This window comes from Urocampus carinirostris, chromosome 5 (genome assembly GCF_059441175.1).
Source record: "Urocampus carinirostris isolate Australia breed hairy pipefish chromosome 5, RoL_Ucar_1.0, whole genome shotgun sequence".
NCBI lineage: Eukaryota > Metazoa > Chordata > Actinopteri > Syngnathiformes > Syngnathidae > Urocampus > Urocampus carinirostris.
The window spans coordinates 37,919,995-37,943,923 of record NC_142353.1 but is presented as its reverse complement, the minus strand read 5'-3'; the positions used below and the strand labels follow the sequence as shown (position 1 = coordinate 37,943,923).

Sequence of the window (23,929 nt, the reverse complement as noted above, 5' to 3'; positions counted from 1 at the left end):
TCTTTAATTAAACAATGACACACAGATTCACTGTCTAATGTCTTAATCAAGAATGTGACTTTTGAGATCCTACCTCTTGGTGATGTTTCTCCACGAGGACTAAGAATGTGTCATCATCCTCAGAGAGAACAGTCCTGCCTCTCCACCTTCACTCTCCTTGAAAGTCTCCACCCCTTCCTCCCACTCCTCCTCTTCCATCCCGTCTCCCTCCTCTTGTCCCGTCGCATCCGCTTCCTGCTGCATCCGACAACACTGCCAAAGCTGATCTGCTCTCCTTTGGAAGGAGGCGGTGGATTGGAAGGAATGGGACAAGGTTTATGCAGGGTGCCAGCTCAGATCCATTGCTCTGGGCTCGGCTTAAACTGCTTGTTTGCATGCAGGAAGACCAGGCACATTGGGCACACACGAGAAGAGTTTTTTTTTGTTTTTTTTACGGACCAATCAACAAAAAATGATGCAATACGATATTTAGGTTTGTAGTAACTAGATATGGACATAAAGAATTTCTGGAGACTCCAAAAAACGCTTTTGTGTTCAACTAGGAACATGAAGGGTGGCACGGCAGCTAGGTGGTTAGCACGCAGCCCCACAGTGCAGATGTCCAAGTTTCAGTTTCAGCTACCGCAGTTTCCCTGTGCAGAATTTGCATGTTCTCCTTCCCCCCTGGTACTCCGGTTCTTCCCACATTCCAAAGACGTGCATGTCGGGTAGATTGGCTGGTCCAAATTTCCCTGAGTTGTCTGTCTCTGTGCCCTGTGACTGGCCTGGAACCAGTTCAGGGTGTCCACTGCACCCCCTGCGACCCTAATAAGAGAAAATGGCAGGGTGGGTGGACTGATAAAAACATGACAATTCTTCTTTTTTATATATATAAACTATTGCTGTTTTTAAAACAAAAACCAAATATTTGGACTGAGTAACTCTGTAAAAAAAGGTGAAATGTACCAAATTGTGATATATTGTAGGTGTAAAACTGATTAAAGATTCAGGGTTAGTACACCTTTTTTCATGGACAAATTCAAGCACTTATAAGGTCTTTCAAAGCCAATTTTCACATTTCCCCAGGACCATTAAAAAAAGGAAATCCGAGAGAATCGGGTATTTTGCAGAGCCATAAATATATCCCCAATTTAACATGCGATTTTTAATCTTGCGTGTGCATTTATCAAGACATATCATTCTTAGAACTTGAGTAAATCACAAATATATTTGTGGCTCTGAACAATAAATGTGTAAATTTTGGGGTTGAAAATGACAATAATATGTAGCTTACATTTTCAGTTGTAGGATGCTCTTCCCGTTCCAATTTAGCACTGGAAAATGTTACCGTAATTCTTTGCATGGCCCATAATAAATTTCCATAATCTAAGCATAGTCCTTTCACTAATACACATTTCATAGTACCCTGTTTAGGTGTAGCATGCACCTGTCCTCTCGGACCGGCCCGTAGGGGCCGATGACGCTTAATGGGACAATCCCATACACCACTAATGCCAGCTGCCGTTAATCGCAAGGTGAGAAGAAATCCCATGGCAAATCGAAGACACCAGAGAACAGTGTCAACGTCATTTATAAGCCGACATATTAAGAAACATTGCAACAATTTCAAGCACTTCACCCGAAATTCAAGCACTTTTAAATCCTTGAAAACACGTAGAAATTCGATAACTTTAAAGAATTTCAAGCATCCATACAAACACTTGAGATTGCTCTGTTATTTATTTTATACATTATTAACATAGTAAATATAATGGTAATGATCATTCGTACTTATACTGAAAGTATGGTTGGTTGGTTAGATCCCTTAACTACTATGGTTGTAGGGGAGCCCTTTCCTGTGTAGTGTCTTGGGCAACTACAGCCTGGTGGCACCCATCCCACTCCAAGCCAACAATTGTTGGACCTTTCGCGTGTCAGGCATATGTGCTACACAATAATAAAAAAGCACAATTCAGGGACAGCCGAGGTCGTAGCCCATTGGTGTTTCGAAACCTATCAACTTTCTCCCCATATTTTATAAGTTTTTTGCTTTATTCAAATTGTGTACGCCGTAAAAAAAAAAAATCTATTTTTCAATGGGGAAAAAAATATTGCTACATATAAGCAACCCAAAATTTACTGCAAGTGGGGAAAGAATTAAGAAAGATACCGAGAGGATTGTTGGCGTTTTTTTGGTTTTTATCCTCCATTATATGTCTAGCTGTGCGTAAATAGGTGCCACGTTGTTTGCGAGATCTATTATCTCTTAATTGCAGTAAGGAGGGGGGAATTGGCTGAAGTTGACAGGTATTATTTAGCATCTTAATTTGGCAGGTATCCCATTAACATAATGAATAAAATGTAATTAATTAAACAATAAGTGCATTGTGATATTTAATACTTTTGTTGGCATATTGGCAAGCATACAATAATAAAAATACAAATAGATATTATTCAAGGACAGACAAAGACAGAGACTGCAGGTGTTTCTGAGCATTTCTATTGCAATTTTTACATTTTTAAAAATAGTACACTAACAGAGAGAGAAAGCAGGCGTTTTTAGAAGTTTGGTCTGTTGTATGTATTAACAGCAACATATATACCAAATATTTCTCTTGCGAGTTTGTTTGCAAAGTCAGACATTTAAAATGGCTGCTCAAACGTTGCCTTCAGGGACACCACGAAAAGACAAGACCATATCATTTTAACTTCATTTTTTCCTTAGCAATGTAAAAAAAATCACCGAATGAAGTATAGTTCTGTATTTACAAAGGGACATTGAGTGCACTTATTGTTGCAAAGTATTTAAAACCGCAAAGTCATTCCACAATTAGCCTTCGATGTGGGTAATTGGCGCCGTTTAAGAGGCTTAAAAAGGCACCACCGCGGATCAAGATGATTAGAGACACGTTTGCCTTTACGTGCGTTGGGGGCAGGGTTAAAAGAATATACTCATACATTTGAGGCTTTAGAATTACAATATTTTGATTTTAGATTTTAAATTATATTTTTTTTTTAACAAATGAGCTGGTTGATGATTATTCGAGCGAAGCCCTATTTTGAGAGGCGGAATTCAACGGACTTCCTGGCTTGTGGGTGGGTCCTTGCACCAAGACCGAAGGCGGGCTATCGGACCCTTGGGGGATTCTCTTAGCGGTGCACATTAAATGCTATCGACCCGATAACGAAAATATTTTGCGGATAGTGTTACCGATATCCGTTTTAATGATTGCAACGTTGAAATATCACATTAGCGTAATTTGTACTTCGAAACGCCGTTCGGAATCAGAAGGACAATGTCGCATCACGGTTCCGTTTTGTACTCTATTACGACCCCATTCTTCTAATACGTCACATTTGCAGCAAATGTTGACGTTGTCCTTTAATACAGATCTGAAACTCAAAAATACAAAGAAAATATATATAACCAGAAACGCTATTTCACGCTAAACTCTTAAATATATTCGAGGGGAAAACAAATAAAAGAAATATATATTTTTATACAAGCACGTGGGTGTTCAATGTCTCTCTCTTGTAATCATATTTTTCTGAATGCGTCCATTTCACGCAGTTTCATTATTATTATTGGTCATTTTCCACTGGTTAATTTCCTGTTGCCAATGTCATTCTTGAATTCAAAATGCCGTCACTAGTTCATGAATTATCGCCTGATACCTATACTTATTCAACTATTTAAAAATCTGGAAAAGTTATTATTTACACGTTTGAAAAGCTTCATTAACAAGCACTAATTAGTAAATGATTGTCAGTATGGCTTTAGAGGAGGGAAAAAAAATCTACAGCTCTGGCATTGAATGACATTGTGGGAGATGTAACACAAAAATTGACAAGCTATAGTGTGTCGGTCTCATCTCATCTCATTAGCTACACAGCTTATCCTCAGTAGGGTCGCAGGGGTGCTGGAGTCCATCAATCATCGGCAGTGGGCAGGGGACACCCTGAACTGGTTGCCAGCCGATCGCAGGGCACACAGGGAGAGACAACCTGCTCGCTCATTCACACCTACGGACAATTTGGACCGGCCAATTCACCTGAAATGCATGTTTTTGGAATGTGGGAGGAAACCGGAGTGCCCGGAAGAAACCCACGCAAGCACGGGGAGAACATAGAAACTCCGCACAGGAAGTCTGGAGCTGGATTTGAACCCACGCAGGAGGTTCCCAAGACATGACCTGTGCCGCACATGCACACTGCGCCGCCGTGCTGCCCTAGTGTATCGGTATTTTTGTATATTTAAGGAAAGCTTTTGACATAATAAATCACGATATAATACTTCAAAAGCTACAGAAATATGTAAGAAGGGGGGCTACTTATCACCGAATAAAATCATATCTCTCAAATAGATCCCAATACATACAGATTGGTAATAGAAATTTTATGAGCATTAGCTGTGGAGTCCCTCAAGGGTCTGTGTTAGGACCTTTATTATTGTATGTAAATTACTTATGTAATGTATCATATGAATAATAAATCTACAGGAACTGCAGGCAAATATGACCTTGGAACTTAACAAAATAAAAGAATGGTTTAGGAGAAACAAACTATCACTGAATGTATCAAATACAAAGGTTATAGTATTGGGATATCTGAAGGACATTTAAATACAAATAAACACAAGTAACGTTCAAATAGAAAAAGTTCAAGAGTTGAAGCTTTTTAGAGTGATTGTTATATTACCGGGAGACTCCATATAAATAAACAATCCAAATTAGCAAAGGACATTGCAGCTATGAGTAGATGCAGACATGTATTCTGCAAGGAAATTCATCAAATAATGTACAGTTCGTTCATTTTGCCTAGAGATTTGGTGAAATGCATATAAAAGCAATATAGAATCACCGATTTGGTTACAGAAGAAACTATTGTGCATAGCGCCGGAAATGAAGAACATACCAACAAATTGTCATAAAATCCAACATGTTAAAATTCGAAGATATAGTGAAACCTACATCCCTATTATTAGTATACAAAGCAACAAATATTCGACAGTTGTTTCCCAACAGAGCTCCCAACACTCATTATCTCAAGGGAATCCATAACTTGAAGGGCCAATATTCTCTAAGAACATTAAAAAGTCACTGTACTACCCAAAAACCTATTCATAAATAGAAGAGGTTGGATAATAACCTCATAAAGGTCCCATATTTATATCAATTCAACAAAATTTTGTACGTATTTGTGAAAAAGATAAACGTATTAGGATTTTATTTGTGTATCATATGATATACGAGTAACTAGCAATAGTATAAGTTTAAAATGTTTTCCAAACTTTTTTTCCCCAAAAAAATTCTTTGGGTATTGCATGCTATACAAGTCACTAGCGATACTATTATACGTTTGAAGTGTAATTTCCTTGTTTTCTTATTTCCCCTTGAGGTGTAAAGTTGTTTTTTTGTTTCGGTTTTGAATATACCTTCTCTGTTCTGACAGGCATGGGCATTTAAAAGCTTCGGCTTCAGCCTACACCCTATTGAGTTGTTCTTTTTGATAATTGGGGGATGATGCCGTTTTTTCCTGTGCTTTGTCCAAGTAAACCTTATTTATTTATTCATTCATTCATTCATTCATTCATTCATTCAAAGAGTTGGCAAGGCTGTTGTGCCGTTTAACTGGAGTTTTACATTTGCCCACTAGATGTCAGTAAGGTCTCTGTTTCACACATTCTAAAAGAGGGATTATATTTTTAAATAAATCGTTTTAAATAAATCGTTTCAAACGTGTTCCAGTCCAGTATTCTATTTTCATCCCCGCTATTGTGTGCATTACCTTTTTATAAAGTGTTAATTTTTTAATATAAATACATACAAATTTAAATATAACTTTTATTTGGTTTACGCTATTAAGAACTTAATGTTAACAGCCAGTTGCATTTAAAGATAACCTCCAGAGTTCACCAAAAAAGGAAGAATTACCTAAAATAATGTTTTTACTTCTGAATTACAACAAAATGATAAATGATTGATACATTAAAAAAAAACTCCAACTGAAATGATGGTTCTAAAACCAAACAGCATTTAAAATATAATAAAAACCATAATGGAAAATACTACTATATAAATATGACAGAAATACTACAAAAATACTGTTGCAGTAATATTATGATTGAAATACTACAAAAATACTTAACACATACTATAAAACTTTTACAAAAATAATACAGAAATACTCCAAGATAATACTATGGTAATACAACAAAAATACTACTGCAGAAATGCAACAAGAACACTACAAAATTAAACGAATGGGGTTTTGGGGTTTTTAAGGGTTATTGATCTATCTTCGTTATTCATTATCCATTATCCGCTATCGGTCAGTTCATTATACGCTACAAAGCCTACTGAAAAACTCAAAAATACTACAAAAAACAAAATTAAAAAAGTATCCATCCATCCATTATATGTGCCGCTTATCCTTACTAGGGTCACGGGACATAAAACTACAAAAATCATAAAAAAAAATACAACAGAAAGACTACAGAACTAAATATCAAATTTAGTGGTTAAAACAAGGGCTTAGTATATTATTTTGCTTTAATTGTGTTTCAAAACCAAATTGATGAAAATGATTTTTTAATAACAAATATACCACATAGTCTGCACGGATACGTATTCATAAATGGAAAAAAAGAACGGTCTCTATGATGGGCCCCATGCCCTAATTCTTTAACCTGAAACCACTGAATTGTTTTATTTCAAATCAAATTTTTCGATCAAATGAGCGGTGTGACAACAGAAAAAAATATAGTGTATATTGACGTTTGAACTGCATTTACTTGGTTTGCTTAGCCTTGGACACCCACAGATAGAAATAAAATTTAAAGCATGAAAGAGATGCAGGAACAGTCAGAAAGTTTAGGAGGACACATTTTCCTCTGTTCAAACTTAAATCGCAAAAAAAACAAATACAAATAGTTGACCACCCACGTCTTAAGGGGAATTGCATTCATTATTAAGGGGAGCATTTGGCTGAGGTTGAGTTATGTTTAAAAACATGGCTGCATGAACCCCTGCACAAAAGTATTGCCCTGTACACATTGGCTTTTTTCATTTTCTAACAAATCCCATTTCCATAATGATCCATATTGTTAGAATATGATATAATGAAATTGCGATTGTGTTTTTTTGGGGGTTTGAACAATTTTATTGACACTTTTAACAGCAATTAAACACATTCACAATTTCACTATATCATATTCTAACAATGGGCAGCACGGCGGCGCAGTGGTTAGCGCGTGTGCGGCACAGTTCTAAGGTCTTGGGAACCTCCTGTGTGGGTTCAAATCCAGCTACCGGACTTCCTGTGCGGAGTTTGTATGTTCTCCCCGTGCTTGCGTGGGTTTCCTCCGGGCACTCCGGTTTCCTCCCACATTCCAAAGACATGCATTTCAGGTGGATTGGCCGGTCCAAATTGTCCCTAGCTGTGAATGAGCGAGCGAGTTGTCTGTCCCTGTGTGCCCTGCGATTGGCTATCAACCAGTTCAGGGTGTCCCACTGCCTGATGATTGCTGGGATGGGCTCCAGCACCCCCGCAACCCTACTGAGGATAAGCGGTGCAGCTAATGAGATGAGATGAGACAGAGCTATGCCCTTGCACAATAGTATTGCCCTTTACACATGATAAAAACTCATATTGTTGGGATATGATATGAAATTGTGTGTTTAATTGCTGTTAAAAATGTCGAAAAAATAGTTAAAACGTCATATTGTCAGATATAACGAAATTATGAATATGCTTAATTGCTGTTAAGATTGTCGAGAAAAATTGTTCAAACCTCACATCGTTTATTTGCTGTTAATAGTGTCAATAAAATTGTTCAAACCCCAAAAAATATATGGCTGCATGAACCCCTGCACAATAGTATTGCCCTGTACACATTGGCTTTTTTTTAATTTTCCAACAAAACCCATTTCCATAATGATCCATATTGTTAGCATATGATATAATGAAATTGTGAATGTGTTTAATTGCTGTTAAAAGTGTCAATACAAATTGTTCAAACAAAAAATATTTTTGGTTTTTGGTTTAAACAATTTTATTGACACTATTAACAGCAAATAAACAATGTGGGGTTTGAACAATTTCTCGACAATCTTAACAGCAATTAAGCATATTCACAATTTCGTTATATCTGATAACATGACGTTTTAACCATTTTTTCCAACATTTTTAACAGCAATTAAACACACAATTTCATTATATCGTATCCCAACAATATGAGTTTATCGACACTTTTAACAGCAATTAAATACATTCACATATTCAATATATCATATTCTAACAATATGAGGTTGTGAATGTGTTTAATTGCTGTTAAAAGTGTCAATAAAAATTGTTTAGACCAAAAATATGGCTTTTTTTCTGCATGAACATCCTACACAATTTGTGGAATGAAAAAATCTGAAGAACAGAGTATTCTGTAATTGAAAAACAAAAATAGTCATAGAACTATTACACGTACGTAAGATGTCTTTTAATCAGAACTCACAAGCCGATAATGACGCCGGTATCCGTCACTTATCAAACGCGACGTTGGTATCGATCCGCCCGGCAGCAGCAGCGCCTCCTCTCATAGTGCAGGCTCGCTCCCTCACATTGTGTGTGCGCGCACGCCAGCAGCACGTTGGTGGCATTTCTCCCCTTCAATCTCGCTCAACTTTGCGCCTATCGAGACGCGCTCTCGCTCACTCTCGGGAACAAAACCCCCCGCGACCCCGACTTCTGATTATTTGCTTCCCTCGCGACCAAACATGTCGGCCTCGGCGGCGAAAGTCAGTAAAAAGGAGCTCAACTCGAACCACGATGGAGCGGACGAGACCTCCGGTAAGGGCCATGGCGGCCTCCTTGTTTCACCGCCATTTTCCCCTCTCGTTCTTCTTCCCCGCCACGCATTTCCCCACACGCTTCTCCCCGTTTGCTTTTATTCGTTGTTTTCCTCTTTAGTTGGCGTTGTTTGGTGGGTTTTGTCGGTATATGAGATTTTAATATGTCCTCGTTTTCATTGTGGCTCGTTTTGTTAGCTTAGCGCGCTGTCGTCGGGCACGGGGGAAGCCATGTTAGCTTCTTCCCCCCCGCTCCTCTTCTTCCTCCATTTAGCATGGTTTTCTGGCGATTTTTTTAGGGGGGTTAGTCGCACACGTTTTCTTTTATCCTCGTCGCAATTTTCAACTCTTTGTGACGTTGGGCGAACGTCCGAAACGAAAACAGTCTCGTTTGTATTTCGCGTTTAGGACGCTAGCGTGTGTGCTAGCGTCTTGTTGTTGTAGCGGTTACCTAACCTTATTCTGACGACGATTTTTGTTGCGTTTAAAGTACTTTGAAAAAAATACGTAAGACGTTTTTTCCTTGGTAAAGTGGTGAGCCTTTGCTAAAGAGCTTTTTGGAGAGTATATGAAAAAGGCTACTGGGCTAGCCCCTATGGCTGCGTTGCGCTAGAACAGTCGAATCGTGTGTCCCACATTTAAACCACGCGGCCTCAGAGGCGGCCAGAAGCCGGCAGGAAACAACGAGACACAAATCCCGCGATTGGCCGTGAACGCAACCATGCATGCGTCCCTCTTCCAATACTATTTCAGCGGATATTAAATTTTATTTTCCAGAGAATTTTTTTATCATCATTCCAGCAAAAATGTTTAGATTCCGAAAAAGTACGAATTCGTTTAGAATGTAGTCCTTTTTTCATGCAAGTTTGTTTGCTTCCAATTCACGAGTGTTGCTAATCATGTGTTTTTCCCTTTTTTTCAACAGAGAAAGAGCAGCAAGAAGCTATCGAACATATTGATGAAGTTCAGAATGAAATTGACAGGTAATTTATTACATTTTGCATTGTTTTTCTTTCCCTCCACCTAATTTTGTTCAATGTACGACGGAATTGGAGAGCTTCTTTCAGTGCGAGTAAAATGATTTAAAGCAATAAAATATGCACTAATATGAATACTAATATTTAATATGATGTGCATATTCACAGTGCCAGCCGAGTTCAGCGTGGCAAAAGATCTTGGGAAGATGTTTCTCACTCCGTACTTAAAAGAAAGGCTTCCTAGATTATGTTAATCGTAAAAACCTTTACCAATTTGTACTTGATCAAATTAATGTGAAATACTACAACGAACCCTTTTTGTATTGAGTAATTTTAAATTTTCTTTGAATTATTTCAAAATCAGACGTTCATGCAATTGTTTTCTCTGGAAGAATTATGGAATCTGTTAATTAAATTGTAATTATTAGGACGTTAGATTTTAATAAAAAATTGTAATTTTAAAACTATGTTTAGACTGCATACCACAATAATATCCCTTTATTAGACATTTGAGTTAACAAAATGTAAAGGCAAATTTAAATCTCTATTTCTTTGTTTTATTTGAGTAAATCATGGAGATGTTCAAACTATCTGAAATTTTGCTTTAGTTTTTAGGTATTAAAAACTAAATTAAACGAAGAAATTACATTTACTCGACCAAATCTTGAAATATAATGAAAATAGCCCAAAAGTTCATGCTTTTCCCTATTATTTCTTTAATGAACAGGTTGAATGAGCAGGCCAGTGAGGAGATCTTGAAAGTAGAACAGAAGTACAACAAACTCCGCCAACCATTCTTTCAGAAGAGATCAGAACTGATCGCCAAAATCCCCAACTTTTGGGTCACCACATTTGTCAACCATCCACAAGGTAAGTGTTCCAACTCCCACAGGATGACCGTCTCCTTTTGTGTTTGTTCACAATATTTCACTGCTATCTTCAAAAGTATCTGCCCTACTGGGGGAGGAAGATGAGGAGGCACTTCACTACCTGAGCCGAGTGGAAGTGACAGAGTTTGAAGACATAAAGTCAGGCTACAGAATAGATTTTGTAAGTATTCCCCAAAAATCATAGTAGCACTTAGGACTGAATAAAGGCACCCGTGAACTGAAGTGTTTTTTCTTTTGTAGTATTTTGATGAGAACCCATACTTTGAAAACAAAGTCCTCTCCAAAGAATTCCACCTGAACGAGAGCGGCGACCCATCTTCAAAGTCGACAGAAATCAAATGGAAATCGGGAAAGGTACGGCAGAAATGGCAATGCACAACACTTGAAGGAATTGATCAGTTTAGTTTTTCACCTGCAATTCCAAAGCATGGCAGATAACTGATTAATCGGGCAATTCAACTAATGCATGTACATACTTGCGTCCTTACACCCCAAGCGAAACGGGAAATATCTCAGCTGGAATGTAAGTGTGATGGGCATCGTTAAAACGCTATCAAGTAATTATCCATACACCAAAGCTATATAGATAGATACTTTTTTCATCACCACAGGAAAATTCACACTTCCAGCCGTATCCTTGTGTTGAAAATAAAACAATACAATGGGGGGGTGGTGGTGGCTAGAGTCAAGAACACATGCACACTGATTCCTGTTAGCTCTTTCCAACCTGACATAGAACATTAAGCCCACTGCACAACAAGGGATGAGTTGTAATCAACTGTATTAGAAAAATGAATGCATTTCAGTGGCGTTTCTTTGGGATTCGACACATAATTAAGACGGCAAAGAATTTCACTTCAGATCTAAATGTTCATGTTGTTTCTCTTCTCAAAGTTTAAGGAACCGCTGTCCTGACTTTATATTTTATTTTTGTAAAAAAAAAAAGGACCTGACCAAGCGTTCCAGCCAGACTCAGAACAAAGCAGGCCGCAAAAGGCAACACGAAGAGCCCGAAAGCTTTTTCACATGGTTCACAGATCATGCTGACGCTGGTGCCGATGAGCTAGGGGAAGTCATCAAAGATGACATCTGGCCCAATCCGCTGCAGTACTACTTGGTAGGCGCAAAAACACGAGTGTTTTGAAACAGTTATGAAGTACCGCGTGTAAACTGTTTGCATCGCCAGGTCCCTGACATTGACGACGAGGAAGGCGACGGGGAGGAAGATGAGGAGGACGAAGAGGGCCTGGAAGACATCGATGAGGAGGGCGATGAAGACGGAGAAGACGACGATGATGACGATGGAGAAGACGGAGAGGTAGTAGTAGCAAGTGGTTAATTTATCACTGTGTACCAATGGCTAAACAAATGGGGTTTTTCCCCACGCGCAGGACGACGATGGAGAAGATGACTGAGATACCCGCTGCGCCCTCCTCACCTTTCTATTCCCCATTTGCTTTATCGAGTCATGTACGGGAGCAAAGGTTTATTTTTGCTGTTCATTTTTTGTTTTTATTTTTTGTTTTAAGTCCATGCGTGCTTCATTTTTTGACATTCTGAAGCCTCCTCCTTCACCCGCCGGTCACGTTTCTCTTTTAAAAAGCCGGCGGCGCTTTTTCCCCTCCCCAAATTGTGAGTATCCGTACATACACAACCCCTGGGGTTCATATCTCACTCATGTTCTCTTGTTGAAGATATTACATAATAATCATTTTTAAAAAGTAAAAAAAGAAATAGAATCGTAGAATTTGCAGATACTTCCCACAGACGTGCTCCTGTTTCCAGGTGTGGTGAGAAGCCATGGTGTAGTCACCTTAGCACTAGCAAATCCCATCTTTATTTTATTTTTGAACGAATTTTCCCCCTTTGCCCAACAACTTATTACTTTCATGTTAAGAGGGAGGGGAGGCAATGTTGGCTACTGGTATTTTGGGGGGTTGGGTAAGTGGACTGAGAGGGGGGGGCAAGAATGGTTATCTTGACACCATTTCTATGGGACTTTTGTTTTCATTGTATTGTTTTACAGACATCAATTGAATTTGAAATGACATTTGTAATAAAGAACAAAATGGGAAAAAAAGCTTGTAAATTCTGGCCCTGACGCTCACCTCATCGATATTGAAGAGATAAAAACATCCCAGCTTCACCTTCCTATTCCTGCCAGGTGGTGGGGAAGGTAAAAGTTTGAGGTGTAAACTTTTTGATTCAATAATAAAATGTCCATGTGTATATACACGTGTGTGGGAGTGTTCAAACAACAGATCAACTGTTGAAAGATTTTGGGTTGATGAGCAGGCTGGAGGCCAAGTCCTCTCTGAGCAACCGGTCTACGATGAGTGCCAGGAAGGTCTGGTCCGAGGTTTCGAAGGTAGACTGCGAAACGGTGGTGGGCCAAGACTTCGGTTGGAAGGCCCAGCCTTGGAGAACAACAGTTAATTGGTTAGGTGCTTTTGATATGGCTTTTTATTTAGCATAGCACGAAAAGTCAATCATTAACAAAGGGGACTGATAAAAGGTGTGCAAAAAAGCTGTATAAATACAAAAGATAATAAACTGAGTAGCCTCAGGCTGAAAGTGCCTACTTATATTCTATTTTTGTTGACAGGGAAGGCCTATTCATTTTTACAGCTCCATACCCTAACAAATGGAAAACCTGACATTTAAAAATTAACCTCACTAGTGACTCTTAGGACACAACCCCAAACAAGATCTATTAATCTAGCTAGTAAAGCTACAATAATAGTATTTTTTTAAACTGCTGTTGAACATAAGTCCTTTTAAATTGTTTCTCAAATCTATGGCAGAATGTGTGGGAATATTGGACCAAATGTATGATCCCCCTGAGATGTGTAGAGAAACTACTTGAATATGTGTTGGTGTTTTAAGTAAATCTTACACCCATATTCACATTTTAACAATGTTAAATTTTATGAACAGTATGTGTGTTCTTTATAGCCTAGTTTGGGCACAATCCTTGGAGCTTCTGCTATAACGTTCCAAAATGCGTTGTAAACATTTTCTATATTTGGTTGGGTTCGAAACTTGTTAATTAAAAACTGGGAATTTGTTTTCATTAGTTTTGGTTTCTCTAGGTGCATATTTTATACCATCTGGATGTCTTGCAATGTATTTTAGGTAAATGGAAAAAGTTCATCTATCGTTTAGGATTAATAGTCAGTGTTTGCAGAAATGACCCATCTTCAAATGAACAGGCAAGATCTTTTAGAGAAGTTGTATAAATCCAAGGGGGAAAATGTTTTAAAGGGGATATTCTTAGATTTCCCAGGATGAATCGGGTGTTAGAATTATAATTTGTGTAGTTCGACTGGGCAGGAGTACTGTATTTGAATGCAGTGCGCATTGAATTCTATTACTTTTTAGTCATGGTACCAGATATTTTTTAAGAGAAGGATGAAAACAAAAAATTCTGAATAATATAAGCGTGAAAAAGCACAAGGGCAACGACTCATACCTGATGATGAATCTGACTTGGCAGGACATTAACTAATGGATTGTAAATTTCATGCTGGTGTGTTCTTAGTTGTCGGATTATTTGAATCATGGTTGCATGTTTTTAAAACGTTTGTCACTTTCAATACGTAGTTTGAGCAGAGAAGTTCAAAATTTCATACTGATTTTTCCTTTTTAAGGGTCCGCATCAGACACAAACATACTGTTTTCCTTGACAACTCAAAAAGTCCTGACCCATTTCATGCTGGAATCGCAATCACTCTAAATAAAGCACTGTTGTACGGTATGATAAAAACTTTTGGGAGGGGAAGAATCCACAATTTGTCCAAGCAAATTGTACCTTTCGCATGGAGGGGTGCCTAACATGAACTATTTCAGTATTCTATTTTAAATGTGTAAACTTGCAGAACATTGAAGTGTAAACAATGCTGAACTCGACTGAGTTCTTATTGAGCAGGATATTCATTTCCTTTTGCACATGGGATTTCTTTTCCTCAACCCACCTAAGTGCACCCTACACCTCGGACAGGAGGCCATCGTCCACGAGAATCCCGGGAACCAGGAAAAGTGGCTCTCCGCCGGCCAGTGTTTATGTACGTCCGCCCTGCGGAAAGTGACCACTTCGAACCGCAAACCGTGCGGGTTCTCAAAAGTCTGCACGTGCACTCGCCGACCCCCCGGTAGCGTGTCGTTGCGGCTCGACAAAGCCATGCGGCTGTGCACGATGGCAATGGTGTCTGAGCCTGAGGCCAGCTCGTGTCCGCACGCCCGACATAGAATGAGCGTGTCGGCTGCGCTGCTCGTCTTCGCCTCGCATGCCGCGATGGGGTGATATACGGCAGTCAGAAGTAGAAAAACACGGATGATTTCCATTTTGAGGGGAGTTAATCCTTTGACGCGGAGGCCGTAGTGCTACGCACCCTCTCGCGCAGGGATACAAAGTCAGCAAGCGTTAGCAGCTGTTAGCACCTTTTGTTTTTAGCATCGCTAATCCAACTCCAATGGATTTACCCGCCTTAAATATTAAGTTTTGTCATCTTGAAACGGTTTTATCGAAACGGGGGAGTTGCACGCAAGTTTTCAAAAATATCAAAACGTATTAACGATGCTATTGAAAGAATTGGGGGGTGTTTTTCTTAACAATGCTTTTTATGACAGGTCATACCCGGAAATGCGGCCATTTTCCTTTTTTTCAAACGTCTTTTTCCTCCAATTGTCGTTTAACATTTGGTCAACCATTATGGAAACCGGAAATCATAAACAACAAAAAACATCGTCTTGGGTAAAATAATGAAGTAAAAGGACCACTGTAAACAACCTGCTAACGTTTTTTTTTTAAATACTTTATTGAACGAAACGCATGCACGCTTTCATACAAAATTCCACTGCAAGTTTGCGTTTGCAACAAAGTGTGCAAACGAGGAAATATAAATGAACAGATTAGTTACATAAAATGCAAAAATGTTTATCAATATTAGTAGTTTTAATGGCCCTCTGGTTGTGGGACAGCTTAATGGAGAAAATGTATTGTTTTACCTCACATTGAAAGGCGAAGCTATTTTCCGCACATTTGCACGTGTGGATGTAGAATTTGGCTGTAATGATAATAATACTGACAATAACGGTTATTTTTTAGCTGTAATGTATATGCCCCTGAGTAAACAAAGCACAATATCCTTCCAAACTATCACCAATTATCAATATTATCTGCTATAAAAAATAAAATAAAAATCAGCGACCGTTTTCATCTACCTAAGGTCAAACATGACGTTATCGTGCCACAACCCGAAACTACGCTAGTCCATGCAAAGAGCAATAATGAAAAAAAAATCTAATTACCATAACTTAAATGTATTTTTCTATGTTTTTAAAATCGTCTACAGATTGTGTTTAAAACTCTCCTCCACAGTTGAGTGAATCAGTAACTACGGGCAACTATACTCAAAATGCACCTCCGCCAATCACTGAGCCTGTTTCTTAGGCTTAACTAATCAGAATGCCCATTCATTTTCCCCTCTGACCAATCAGGAGACGTTGCTGAGTCGCTTCAAACACCAGTGTTTTCGAGTTTTCTTACTTTTACATTTTGGGGGAAAAAACTCCCAAATTGTGGAATAGGCGTTTTTATATAAGTATTTTATCATTTATTCTGGGGGGACGCGTAATGAGATTGAGTTCGACGTCAGGAAAAAATGAGAACGAGACATTCTCCTCCTCCTGTTCACGTCCACGTAGAGGAGAGCACACCCGTGCACGTTCACATGCGAAGAAGCCCAAGCAGATCCCAGCAGGTAAACAAGAAAATAAACAAGATACAAATGCTGTGCATCATCACATTTTGTTAGCCAGTGTTCTGTTTGGGGTTAGAAATCTATCCATCAATCGGTTATTAGAACCCACGTACAAGTAGTAAACTAGCGAATGTATGGAGGAAATTCACGTATGTGGTAATAAGTTAACAGAAAACACGTCCATCCATCCATTATCTGCACCGCTTATCCTCAGTAGGGTCGCGGGGGTGCTGGATCCCATCTCAGCTGTCTTCGGGCAGTGGGCAGGGGACACCCTGAACTAGTTGCCAGCCAGTCGCAGGGCACACAGGGACAGACAATTTGCTCGCTCATTCACACCTAGGGACAATTTGAACCTGCCAATTAACCTGACATGCATGTTTTTGGAATGTGGGAGGAAACCCACGCATGCACGGGGAGAACATTCAAACTCCACACAAGAGGTTCGATCTCATGACCTCAGAGCATTTCTGCACACGCGCTAACCACTGCTCCGCCGTGCTGCCCGAAAACACCTTACCATTTGAATTCAAAGGAACGTTATATAAAGATCCTGATATAGATGAAAACTCATCTACCTATGTAGAGTATCGGTCATTTGAAATAGAAATTGCATTTGCCTTCCCAGCAGATTGTTTGGCTTTACACTGAACTCTTATGAAGTATCTTCACTACACACATTTTAAGTAGTACTTAAAACATAAAAATCCTCCTGTCTCTGCAAATTTGTTGAGGACAATGTTGTTGTCTTTAGACATGAGAATTTCCTTTTTACTGTACAGCAGCATGAAGACAGTGAGCATCTTAGCCTAGTTTTCACACATTTTATAGTAGAGAAGCTCCGCTCACATGCAACTTGAGTACAGGAAAGGCTCAACAGGAATTTATATGCCAGCCCAATGACATGGTAGGCAACTGTGAGGAGGTTATATGGGGGGACGACCTGTTTTCCCCTCTTTTTAAATTGTTGTCTTTTCCCAAGCTTTTTTTCTTCTTTTAATTCTAGTATTTTCCCCTCTTTTCTTATTTTTTTCATGCTCTTCCTTCTTTTTTTCTAATTTTCCTTGTATTCTTTTAGTCTCCTAGACTTTTACTTATATTTTCTTCCTTTATTATTGTTTTTTTATTTTTCTCTCTTTTTTTTAGCTTTTTTGTCCACCAAAAGTAATTTTGTGCGTAATGTTACATAATAACTTTTAAAGAGCTGCTTCTCGAAAACAGACTGAATTCCCATCACTACAAACTTATTTGAGTGTAAGGAACTACCCGATCAAGGCATTTAACCCCTGAACTCTTCTAGCATGTAGTAAAGCACACATCCGAGGACACACAGATGACAGGCAAAAAGTGCAAGATTAGTGAAATGAATGATAACAGTCCTGTGTGTTAAGGGGTTTCTTTTCCTGACTATTTGGTCTCCATTTAGCACTTCCATCGTATTCTGCCTCTTATCATTCGAGCTAATCTGTGTTCATTATACCGCTAGAGAAAATACGATTGGTGGTGGGCCAAATAAACTTCAAATTTGGGAGGGGAGAATTCCCCCAGCTGATAAAACTCACCTCGTCTGTTGCGCTGAATTTGGCCAAATAGCTGACAAGAGAATGAATGTGCGAGTAAGTTTAAAACGTGCATGTGACAGAAACATGTTCAAACTATTTTTTCTTATCCAGCCAGCCCAAACTCAACCTTGACCTGAGCCGGCCTTCAGCAAATCTCCCGTTTTCTCCGATTATCCACTACGGCATTGACTACTGCAGTGTTTCCCAACCTATTTTGATCCGATTCACACACTTTTTTAATCACTCCTGGCACCTGTTTAATGTTATTTTTTTAAATTAAATTACCGGGTCAGTTCAGGTACTTGAAATCCTTGAAAATGCTTGTTTTTTTATCATTGTGTTTTCAAGGTTTGAATAGTGCATGAAATTGTTGCCATGTTTTACAACAAGTCTCCTTAGAAATGATGCCACCACTGCTCTCTGGTGGCTTCGTTTTGCTCCGCTTTCTTCCTACGTGATTAAGGGCAGATGGCATTAGTTTGTATGGCATAGTCCTATGAAGTGTCATCGCACCCATGAGTACAAGTGCATGCTACCCCTAAACAGGCCACTATGAAATGTGTATTAGTGCAAAAAACAATTATTATCAGTCAATTAAGGTGGTTAATTTTGGTGACTTATTCTGCTGTAATTTGGGATTTTACTACATATTTAACCATTTTTTTTTCATGCATGTGTTTTTTTTTTTGCTAAAAGAAAACAAACAAAAATAATCGGGGTGCGCCTTTTGAGGTGTCCTTTAAATGTTAAGAATATTCTATATATTTTCTCTATTAAGGAAATGTTGAAAATGCCCAACTTAGTTCAAATAGCCTTTTTTCCCCACCGCCCCCCATCTACTTTTATCTTTCTTTTAACAAAGCTGTTTAGGACGCACAACACATTAGGTGTGTAGGAAAGAGCGGTTTGGAGTGACTTTATGCTCGTCAGCAGTTTTTTCTTAGTTTAGCATGAAAAAGTAAGAAAATGCCTGTTCTAAATGGAGTCCAAACACCAACCTAAACCCCAAAGAATATAAAAAAAGAAGAGCTTATATGACTGCGTCTAAGCAATGCAAGTACTTGCCACGCAACATAAGGAGCTTGACAGAGGCTGCAATGATGACAAAGGCCAAAAGATGGCCTCAGCGAGTAGAAGAATTACAAATTCTGTACAGCACCTTTAAAAAGAGCAAAAATTATGTGCCAGTTGAACAAAAAAGGGTTTTACTAAGTTCTAACTTGATTCTGTTTTAAAAATTTAAAAACTGAAAATAATTATAAAAAAAAAATCATCAAAATTCCAAGCAACATGTATACTTTATTTGATTTATTCTTTTGTTTTTGGACTGCAATTTTTTAATCACTGTCATCAAACAGAATAACTTTTTTAGTTTGTTTCTTGGTGTTACCCCATGAACAGAAAATTAGTGGATGAAAATACAACAAGATAATAATCTGCTGCTCCCTACTAATATGGATGAATGTTATATTTACTCAGCTGATAAATGGAAGAAAGCCAAGATATTGAACATGGCCTGCTTTTTGCAAAGAGAAAGTTGGACAGTTTCCTGCTGCACACTAGACAATACCTCACGGCACACTAGTGTGCTCCGGTACACTGGTTGAAATAACACTGGACTATTATTATTATTTGACGGCTTAATTTGCGAAATAAAATTCTGTCCGAAATATCCGTGGTTTAAATCTTTATACAAGATTTTGAAATGACGCAGTCACGTGAAAATACATCATATTCTATTTTCTTTACATAATATGTCCTATACAGTGGTACATCTTCCTACAAATTTAATTCATTCCAGGATTGTGCTCAAATTGCTCGTGTAACGACCAAAAATCCTCAATGTGAAATATTTAAAAACGAATTGGTCTGCTGCCGTCTTCCCAAAAGCATACAGGTGAATCCTAAATAGCTTTAAAACACATGTTTCTGGTCAATAAAAGACACTGAAATAGTAATTCAAGATAAAATATTCAGTAATAAGATGAATCAAATATTAAAGGGACAGTGTGCCTCCTTGAGATACAAAAAAACTGGTCTGTGCAGCCCTTTGAGACTCTTTGTGATTAGGGGCTATACAAATAAACTTGACTTGACTAAACTGTGGCCCTTTATTGCTTAGATATTATTACTGCACAAATTGTAATTTGACTTGGCTTAAACTTTCCCAGAATAAAGCATATTAGACTATATTCGTTTCACTGTCCTGAACTATGCATTACATTCTATTTGTGTAGGAGAGGAGCAGAGATGTTCAGGTAAGAGGTGATCGTGGACGATCTACAGGACGAGCCCCTTGGATCCCTCCCGGAATTTCTTCTTGCAGAAGAGATCAGGTCTCTCACTCTCTCTACCTCTCTTCCTCTCTACCTCTACCCCTGTATCCCTCTATCTCCTCCTGTCTCCCTCTCTGTTTCTCTTTCTCTACCTCTGTAGCTCTCTCTCTCTCTCTCTCTCTCAATCTACCTTTGTATCAAGCTCTCTCTACCTCTATCTCTCTCTCACTCTCGTTCTCTACTTCTGTATTTTTCTCTCTTGCTCTCTACCTCTGTATCTCAATCTCTCCAACTATCTCTCTCTCTCTCTCTCTCTCTCTCTCTCTCGCTACCTCTCTCTCTACCTCTTTATTGCTACCTCTCTCTACCTCTTTATCGCTCTGTCTCTCTCTGTTTAGCTCTATTTCTCTCTCTCTCCATTGTATCTTTCTCTCTCAACCTCTGTATCTTTCTCTCTTGCTCTATACCTCTTTAACTCTCTCTCTCTCTATCTCTTTCTCTGTGTCTCGCTTTCTACCCCTGTATCGCTCTCTCACTCTCAACTTCTGTATCTATCTTGCTGTCTACCTATGTGTCTCTCTCTTCCTCTCGATCTCTACCTCTTTAACCCGGTCGGTCTTTATCTCTACCTCTGTACTTCTCTCTATCACTACCGCTCTCTATCTCTACCTCTTTACCGCTCTCTATCACTACCTCTTTTTATCCCCACCTCTGTACCTCTCTCTATCACTACCTCTCTCTATCTCTACCTCTGTCCCGCTCTCTATCACTACCTCTCTCTCTATCTCTGCCTCTGTGCCGATCTCTATCATTGTCTTTCTCTAGCTCTACCTCCGTACCCCTCTCTCTACCTCTTTACCTCTCTCTTTCTCTTTTCGTACCTCCCTCTCTTGCTCTCTCATCTTGTTAAAACATTGATATATTGTAATGATTGTTCTAATTGGTTGTGTTTTTCTGGTCCCTGCTCAGAGAAGCCGGGTGCAAGCAGAGAACGTCCGACAAGAACCTGAAGATCAGGAAGATGACATCACAGCTCTTAGGACTGACCTCAGCCTTCTGCTCAAAGAGCAAAAAAATAACCCACGTTCAAACAAGTAATATTCAATATATGGAAAACTTTTAGTGCTAAAATGCACTATTATGAGAATAACCTGTATGTTGGACTACGGAACAATATTAGTTGACATACAGTAATAGCAGCACTAAGCTACTGTAGTCTACAATGGACATATAACAGGGTGGCTTTTCTCAACAGTTGGAACATGTTGCTTTATTACAGAAGGCCATTTAAATCATAACACCGATTAGATCTTTAATTAAAATTGTCATTGAAAACAACGTCGTGAACATTATTTTTGACCGGATTAACATTGTCCATACGAACTTTTATGCTTGGTAGTATAGTAACAGTATTCACTGGTAGGTCATGATTTTCAAGCACATCCCAGAAAGCCTTGATGGTAAGGCGCCCGCTTTGAGACTGGGAGGTCGGTGGTTCGCGCCCCGGCCGAGTCATTCCTAAGACTTAAAAAGTGGTCGGCGGCGCCCTCTGTTGGCTGCGGCTGCATCGGCTCGCTACAACGGGTCAGGTGCAATCGACATTTCGTTCTGTGTACATTGTTACACAGAATGACAATACAAGGAAATTATTATTATTATTATTATTAGAAAGTCAAGTGATAGCACTCTTGCAGCTGAGAGAGAGAGAGCGCCCTCTAGCAGCAAGCCAGGAGTCGAGGATGCAGACTTTCAGTTACATTTCAATCAGTCTTGCCTTTTGGCTTAAGGACATCGTCTATCATAATAAGAGAGTCCTTATTTGAATGCATTAAGTACATAGCCATTTTGGAGTGGAAATACTACTACTACTATTACTGCCACTAATAATAATAATTTTCTGCCTTGCAGCGGACAAGTCCTATCCTCAGAGACAGATGCCCTGCTGCGGGCTCTGGTGGAGGCGGAGGTTGATGCGGTGGCTGTTTACAATCAAATGACCACTTTCAAGGAAATCCTGGACGGCCTGGCGAAGGTAATTCCTCGTGCTTATGGGAAACATCTATAGAGGTGGACACTAATGAGATGACGGTGGACTTTGAAGGACAAGCGTCCGTCCAAGCTTCAGACAACCGCGCTCACACGGCAGCGGCAGCTTCTCGTGGAGAAGATAGAGATTTTCGACAACACTAATCACAGCCTCAGGGACCTCCTCAGGGAATGGAGTCATCACCAGGTACAACGATGCGATTGGGGATTGATAAAATATGATTTATATTGGTCTGATAGCTAAGATTAGGAGTTGCTAAAAAATTTCGGTCGAGAGCTAGTGTTTTATAGCTGTTAGTCAGTAAGTGTCACGAATTGGCAAAGGTTTAGGGTTGGTGTTATGGTTAGAGGTTTAGGGCTAGCGAGACCGCTAGTGTTCGGGATAAGAGCTAGGGTCTAGGGTTAGCGCTTGGTTCATTTCCCTGACATTTATCCTACTTAGCCCGCAATGATAACTATAGGCTCAGTCAACAACTAAACATTGCGCCACATAGAAATCACATTTCCTTGAAAATCACCATTACTCATGAGATATTTTCAGAACCATTTTGCAGGCTACTCAGGTGGTCTTAGGGGCAACCTGGTGCCTGCGGACACCACGTTGGAGACCACTGACCTAGACGAATTAGCCAAGTTTATTTTAACCCATGACATGAAACAACAGCAGAAATACCCCTGGTCAGTTTATATCAGGGGTGGTCAATTTTTTTCAGATGTGGGACACATTGGGTTGAAAAATTTTGCAAAAAGGGCCTGGAACAAAAAAAAAACATTATTTTTTTTAATTCACCGATTCGATCGGCACGGGGAGAACATGCAAACTCCACACCTCGGCAATGAGGGAAAAAACGCTAATGTAAGCGTATTAAATTACTCTTACATAGACTTATCTCATATTTGGGCTTTTTTTGTAACACTCCATTCTTGCAAAAATGATAAATGACAAAACAAACTAAGATAAGTCTTTTTAGAACAGCAGGGATTAATAAACACGCCGACATCTACATGTACATTTTTTTATTTATTTGACTATAATGACCATCTAATCAAATTGGTTTCGAAATACTCAGAATGAGCAAGAAAAGTCATAAATGATGTCCCTTTTTAAAGGTACACAGTGTAATATTTGACTCTTATATGTTGCCGTATTGTGTAGTGTAACTGGAACCGAGTGCTACAAAGCACAAGGAAGAATACAAACTACAGAAAGTGACCAAACCGCACAATTTTTCTTCTGTTGTTTTTTGGGAGGCAGCCTGTCACATGGTTTTTGGGGATATCCTTAGTAGCAAGATGACAGAAAATTATATGAGTTAATGTCAAATAATTATATCGTTTCTCAAACTAAGAGTATTTATAAAAATGCATGTTTATATATATATATATATATATATATATATATATATATATATATATATATATATATAGATGGGCTCCAGCACCCTCGCGACCCTACTGATAATAAGCGGTGCAGCTGATGAGATGAGATATATATATATAGATATATTTTATAGATATAAAGTTTTCTTTTTAGACGGCTTGCGTTTTTTACCACTAGATGGCACTAAATAATACACAATGCATTAGATATGTTAAA

The 23,929-nt window shown here is 38.9% G+C and overlaps 4 protein-coding genes across 10 annotated transcripts in view; 2 read left to right on the top strand and 2 right to left on the bottom strand.

Moving 5' to 3' along the window:
* The window catches only part of LOC148366260 (serine/threonine-protein kinase N2-like), a 42,837-nt gene extending 33,553 nt beyond the window's left edge, over positions 1-9,284 (bottom strand). The window contains exons 1-2 of one of the 6 annotated variants that reach the window (XM_088336697.1): positions 8,459-9,284; positions 74-804 (exon numbers count right to left, since the gene is read on the bottom strand). The gene's annotated coding sequence lies outside the window, so the exon portion shown is untranslated. The other 5 variants (XM_088336696.1, XM_088336699.1, XM_088336702.1 and 2 more) reach the window with 5 other exon arrangements.
* Positions 8,567-12,919, top strand: seta (SET nuclear proto-oncogene a). Of its 2 annotated transcripts, none has more exons than XM_088336705.1 (8): positions 8,567-8,820; positions 9,745-9,802; positions 10,524-10,666; positions 10,743-10,846; positions 10,927-11,040; positions 11,633-11,803; positions 11,873-12,004; positions 12,078-12,919. In XM_088336705.1, exons 1-8 carry the CDS (start codon positions 8,748-8,750, stop codon positions 12,099-12,101), a joined length of 819 nt encoding a protein of 272 aa, XP_088192831.1. In that variant the 5' UTR covers positions 8,567-8,747; the 3' UTR covers positions 12,102-12,919. The 2 variants fall into 2 exon arrangements, with proteins under 2 accessions (XP_088192831.1, XP_088192830.1); XM_088336704.1 differs by lacking the exon at positions 8,567-8,820 and adding an exon at positions 9,306-9,644.
* On the bottom strand, positions 10,929-15,329 carry LOC148366258 (protein cereblon). The gene is made up of 2 exons (XM_088336706.1): positions 14,661-15,329; positions 10,929-13,103 (listed from the first exon to the last, which is right to left on the bottom strand). The coding sequence occupies exons 1-2, from the start codon at positions 15,028-15,030 to the stop codon at positions 12,949-12,951; spliced, it is 525 nt and encodes a 174-aa protein (XP_088192832.1). The 5' UTR covers positions 15,031-15,329; the 3' UTR covers positions 10,929-12,948.
* LOC148366257 (outer dense fiber protein 2-like) overlaps positions 14,678-23,929 on the top strand; it is a 29,777-nt gene continuing 20,525 nt past the window's right edge. The window contains exons 1-5 of the mRNA XM_088336703.1: positions 14,678-16,448; positions 20,248-20,346; positions 21,256-21,380; positions 22,195-22,318; positions 22,388-22,519. Of these exons, the coding sequence (XP_088192829.1) occupies positions 16,350-16,448; positions 20,248-20,346; positions 21,256-21,380; positions 22,195-22,318; positions 22,388-22,519 (579 nt within the window). The 5' untranslated portion in view covers positions 14,678-16,349. The remainder of the gene's footprint in view (positions 16,449-20,247; positions 20,347-21,255; positions 21,381-22,194; positions 22,319-22,387; positions 22,520-23,929) is intronic.